Source organism: Nymphaea colorata, chromosome 8, assembly GCF_008831285.2.
Source record: "Nymphaea colorata isolate Beijing-Zhang1983 chromosome 8, ASM883128v2, whole genome shotgun sequence".
NCBI classification, from domain to species: Eukaryota; Viridiplantae; Streptophyta; class Magnoliopsida; order Nymphaeales; family Nymphaeaceae; genus Nymphaea; species Nymphaea colorata.
In genome coordinates this window covers 21,526,133-21,531,924 of record NC_045145.1, presented here as the reverse complement: position 1 = coordinate 21,531,924, position 5,792 = coordinate 21,526,133, and the positions used below count along the sequence as shown (strand labels likewise).

The following is a 5,792-nucleotide window of genomic DNA, read 5'->3' as shown; positions in this document are numbered from 1 at the left end:
TGTGAAGTTTAGATTCAAAGGGTTACAAAGAGTGGGATGGCCTTTCTTCTTCTTCTTCTCCTCTCTCTCCCTCTCTCTCTTGGGTCGGCCTGGAGGGCGGGTGTGGGCGTGGGGGGACTTCTCAAGTGAGAAAAAAACATTTTAGACAATAACTCAAATTAAGGCAGTACCGGAGAGAGCACATCGTTTTTCTCTTGGTCCTTTCACATGCCATGTCAAGTTGACAAATGATGCACAAAGAAAGTTACAAGCAGTCCGCAAAAACATTTTAGAGTCAAATGGACTGGGAATGATACCGAACATGAAGACGAGATGAAGCTCAAAATTACAGACAAGAGCCAAGAGGATGAATTTTTTATTTTCGCTTAGTAGAATGCCTTTTCTGATATTTTAACACGGCTGTTAAAAGTTTAGCTCCAAACATGGACACATACACGACATGGAGTTCAGTTGCATACAGAATCCGAGATTCTAGAAGCTCAAAAACCATCTGCAAAACAATAAAGCAGTTTCACATAAGGATGCTTTAAGTTAAGATTTTAACTGTTCTCTTGAACAATTTAGAGCTTCTAGTTTCATGAATCAATTGGTGCTTACAAGATCTTGAGTTCACTTGCAGGTCACAGAATCTCAGATCCCAGCTTATCAAACACGATTTGTGCAAAATAATAAAGCAATTTCACATAAGGGTGCTTTTAGGTTTTTAGCCATTCTATTGAACAATTTAGAGCTGCTAGTTTCATGAATCAATTTTGTGTATACCATATTCCCGAACAAATTAGAGCCGCTAGTTTCGCGAATCAGCTTTGTTTGTACAAAGCGTTGTTTCTTCATATTGAAGTACAAATGCATGGGGCACAGTTATTTGATTTTTACAGTACATGTACAGCATAATAACTTCTAAAATTAGAATATGCATATTAAAGAAGCTCATAGGCTTCCTACTTCTTGTATCGTGACTGTGTAAACTGTAAAGAACACTTCAAGCTTATTCGTTTGGTCTTTGTCTCTGTATTTTTCTTCAGAACCTTCGCTGTTGGTTAAAAAAAGAGAGGCCACAGCGAAAGTATCACTGGAGATTCATTGTTTCAACTAGAGGGCCACAGCATCGTCCAAGAATTCTGTACTTGAACTCAATCTTTCAGTTGTCTCACATGTTGACCACAGAAGTCCTTTTCACGCATAGTGACTATCTATAAGAAGCGAAGCCAGGATTGAGACAGTTCGACATTAAGCTGAAAGCATGGGCCCTGGAAGTAGCAAATTGCCGTGAAGCACAACGCCCAAATATTTTGCATCTCACATGATCACAGAAGTGTTACATGACTATTATCTTTCTCAGAAGCTAGAGTTGAAAACGGACTTTCAATAATCTACCACTCAGCTGAAAGCATGGTTCTAAAGATTCGTCAGCATTATCTGGAACTAGTGACCAATGCCAACTCTTCCAAAAAGGAACCATGAAGAGACTAATCACAGAAATTATCAAGTGAATATTGATCATCCATCTCATTGCCATAATGCTTAAGCTCAAGAGCTAGAACAAAACATGCCACAGCAGCAGGACCAATCAAATGACTTCCTAGTCCACGAAAAGAACTTCCACGAACACAAATCAGCTATTGATCGAAGATGGTTCATGCAAGACCATGACATTGATATCAGCTGTTTCATTTAGGACATTCAAATCCAATTGTACCAAAGTTACTTGAATGTCGCTCAGAAGCAAGACAGTTTGTGTCCAACACCTGTTGCTTGCAACTTGTAGCGGGATTTTAAAATGGAAAATGAACACAAGCAGCTTCATTGGCAAGGCCATGTTGCAAGGTCAAATTTCAGCTCCCCGAAAAGGAAGCTTCATTGCAGCTCTATGACAGATGTCGCTCCATTACAGATTTCACTCCATTTAGAACGTCATAGCCTGATTGCACAAGGAAGACGACCGCACTGGCTATGCCGTCTCAAGAACTCTCTTGCAAACTCTTGATTACCAGTCATGATGAGCCCATTCATGACCCGGTTGACTGTCAGCCTTGGAGGAGTGAACCCTTTTTCAATCATCTCCTGCAGTAACTTGCCTGACTCCAAAACTTCGTTCTTTTTCCGCGTGGCACAAAAAGCACTAACTAAGATACTATAACTATCAGAATCAGGAATACAACCATCTTTTCCCATCTCTGCTAAAAGTATCCTTCCTCTCTCAATCTCACCAACCATGCAGAAACCCCGTATCAAGATGTTGTATGTTTGTGTATTTGGCCCAAATTCACTCTCCTTTTTCATCCTAGTTAAGAATTCCATTGCTTGATCCACTCTATGGGCATCGCATAGACCTTTGAGTAATATATTGTACGTTGTCTTATTTGGATTGTAACCCTTCTTCTTCATCTCGTTAAAGAGATTCAGCCCTTTGTCCGTGGAGACTTTCCTGTGGACGTAAGCACAAAAATATAATACTCACGAACTATTGAAGAAAATATTGGGAAATCCCATCTGTAGAAAGTAAATTTTACAGTTGACAACATGCATACAGAAGCATCACTAACACAATAGGCATAAAGGATATCGTGAGTAATAATCATGATGTATTGGTGTAAATCTTAGCAGCATATTATGCAATAATAAAATATTCAAATTTAGAACCAAATTTGGAAGAAATAACTCAAATATCAGCCCTTTAACTACCAACCTAGTACTCCCACTGAATTCAATTGGCCGACAGAATTTCTACGTGATATAATTAATAGTATCACTATATCACATCACAATATTATCCACGGCGAATGCAATTTGAGTATATCAGTACGACATTCAATTTCCTAAAACAATCACGATTAAGTATAATGAAGATGTCTACTTGTAAAATATCGACAGAAAAAGGTACCCACATGTGCTAAATCATCAACACGCACCTACAAGAATTGAACAAAGTCTAACGGTAAGTTCACAGTGGATGTCATCATTACAGCATACCCAAGTGAGAGCAAATAAGGATGAAGGCACCAGAAGTACCTGCAGAGAAGCTGAATCATGGCATTGTAGGTGGCTGGAGTGGGATGGCACCCGCCGGGGTCAATCATTTCCTCAAAGATCTTGAAGGCACGATCGACCTCACCTGCACGGCCGAACTCGCTTATCAATGTGGTGTAGGTGACGGCGTCCGGCTTGCAACCGCGGCGGATCATCTCCCGGAAGAATTCAATTGCCTTCTGGATCCTGTTGGTCCTCAAGAAACCCTTCAGGAGTATGTTATAACTAGCGGCAGTCGGCTGGATCCCCGCGTCCATCACCATCCGCCGGAGGGTCTCCACTGCTCGCTCTACCGACCCGGCGCGGCACCACCCGTCAGCAAGAGTGTTGAAAGTGATAGCATCGGGCGGAATCCTCCGGCGGAGGGATCTAAACAGGGACTCAGCCTCAGCGATGCGTCCGGAGCGGCAGAGGGCCGCGAGGAGGGCGTTGAGTAAAGGGAGGGTCGGAGGGGTGGGAGACTCCAGGAATAAGCGGACTGCGAGGTCCGACCGACCGGCGGAAACAAGGCGCTCGGCGGCAATGGCGAACGTGCGGATGGAGGGTGAACTGTGGCCGTCGACGGCACGGCGGAGCGCGTCGAGGCGGTGGGCGCGGCCAAGGGCGTCGACGAGAAGGTCTGTAGCGGCAGGGCCGAGGCAGGAGGGGCGGTGTCGAGAGAGCCATCGATGGAGGCGGAGGAATCTCCTGGCGTCTGACCGGAAGAGGCGGAGCAAGCGCGACGCGAGGAGAGGAGACCAGGCGACGCCGGAGCGACGAAGGGCAACATTTAGGGCGTTGCCGCAGTAACGGAGGACGAGCTTCGCCACCACAACCGCAGGATCCGCCATTCCCACGGGGACAGGGCACCCGCCGAGCGCGAAAAATAAAAAATAAAAAATAAAAAATAAAAAAGATAACTACTTGGCTTTGTGAGCAGGGGGTTTAAGTTAACTTGGCTCGCCCTCCTTTGGCTCCGCTTCGACCTATATCTCATACTTTTGCATTTTGAAAATCAGCCAGATTTTATTTAAAATTAGGATTTGGATATGTAAAAACTATATTTAATTTGTGAATTGGACTTCAGGTTCGAGTTTTGTTTGTATTTTTATTTGAGTCTAAAGATGTGATGCATATGACGTAAATCTGATCCGTTGTCATCCCTAATCAAAATACCTTTAAAAAACAAACAACCAGATGCTCTTGAATAAAAAACCAGATGCTCTTGAATAATAAAAACTAGAGAGTATTACCTTCATTTAGATTTTATTTGTTTCAAAATCTGCATGAATCCTTGTCAAATAAACTTAACGTGAAATGTTTTCTTCGTCTATGAACATTGACATTTCATCACCCCCACAAAGTCACATGGTTTCTTTCATGAAAAAAGTAGACAAAGGTAGACTTAAGTGGCATGCATTTGGTTATATGAAGATTTGATCTTTATGTAGGGCCAAATTTAAAAATATGGTTTCAGCAAATTGTGGAATCAAGATTTTGAATATACCATAATTCTATGGATCTCAAGTTGGGGGGAAGGCTTTACTTGAATTGAAAATAAGTCTCCTGTCTGATTTGCTACTCTTTAAACGTTTTGGAGTTTTAAACGGTCAAATTTTTCTTAGATATAATACAAAGACCTTGAAAAAGACGATAAAAATATAAATTTTTAAAAGTTTCAAAAACTAAAAATGGGGATAAAATAAAATAAGTGAGAAACGAATAACACAAACATCAAAAGGTAAGTAGATTTGAACAAACAAAAAATAGAAAATGAAAAAAAAGCTGTTTGGCATTGAAAAAACTGAAAAAATGAAAAAAGTGCAAAAACAAGAAAAAGCGAGTTTTTTTCATTTTTAACGTTGCTTTTAATTTTAAACCGTCATTTAATTTATCACATTTAAAAAAAAAACATGTTTTCTGTGATGACGATGCTTTAAACAATGTTAAGAGTTGGACTGAAAGGTCTTGACCTCTTTCTCTCTCTACCCCTCTCTCTCTCTTATTTAAATTCTTCTGTCCATTATCATGAGTTGTTCATGACTCCAACAAGTGGCTGAACCATTTAAAGAAGCTAATTTCTTTCTTGTTTTTTTTTTCAAAAAAAATTTGCGAAGAAAATTTACCATGTTAATTTCTTTCCTGTGCATCAAACGCACCCTAAGAGACCCCATTGAGTGGTTCCTCAACTTTCCTTGTCATTGAAAAAAGAAAAGCGACATAAATGCTGAGTTCACCAAAATAACAAGACAAGTCATTGCACCATGAGGCCTGCATTTCTTTTAAGCAATTACACGTTTATCTCCTCTATAGAGAACAGGAGGTTCATGAATATTCTGCAACATTGTCAAAAAGTGTGATTATAACTCATCAGTGCGTTCAAATATCGAACGTTAATTGTCGTTGAATAAAGTGGGTATCTTGCATTTATTCCTTTTTTTTTAATCAATCAATGGAAAGTTTCAAAATTAAGCAACTAAAAAACGGTAGTGACTTCAGCAAAGACCAAAGTTTTTGACCAAACAATATGCGGCTGTAAAGGGTTTCTGTGATCAAATGCAACTTACTTTTGGGGGCATTTTGAAGCCTGTTTTGATGAACACAAGAACAGATCGGAGACCATGTTTGAATGCTAAAACAAGGTTTTTAAGGCTTCAAGGTATCATCTTCTATGAAAAAACATGCTTAAACGAGCATGAGACCTTGCAGAACTTGAATTTGGTTCTTAGGAGCTATCTCATGCCAAATATTCCTAGAAGATGAAGTTTTCACGAGAGGTTGTC

The 5,792-nt window shown here is 40.5% G+C and overlaps 1 protein-coding gene across 1 annotated transcript; it reads right to left on the bottom strand.

The window, feature by feature from the left end:
• Positions 1-768: 768 nt before the first annotated feature.
• LOC116258621 (pentatricopeptide repeat-containing protein At1g74900, mitochondrial-like) lies at positions 769-3,948 on the bottom strand. The gene is made up of 2 exons (XM_031635859.2): positions 3,013-3,948; positions 769-2,428 (listed from the first exon to the last, which is right to left on the bottom strand). Exons 1-2 carry the CDS (start codon positions 3,858-3,860, stop codon positions 1,915-1,917), a joined length of 1,362 nt encoding a protein of 453 aa, XP_031491719.1. The 5' UTR covers positions 3,861-3,948; the 3' UTR covers positions 769-1,914.
• Between the last annotated feature and the right edge of the window lie 1,844 nt (positions 3,949-5,792).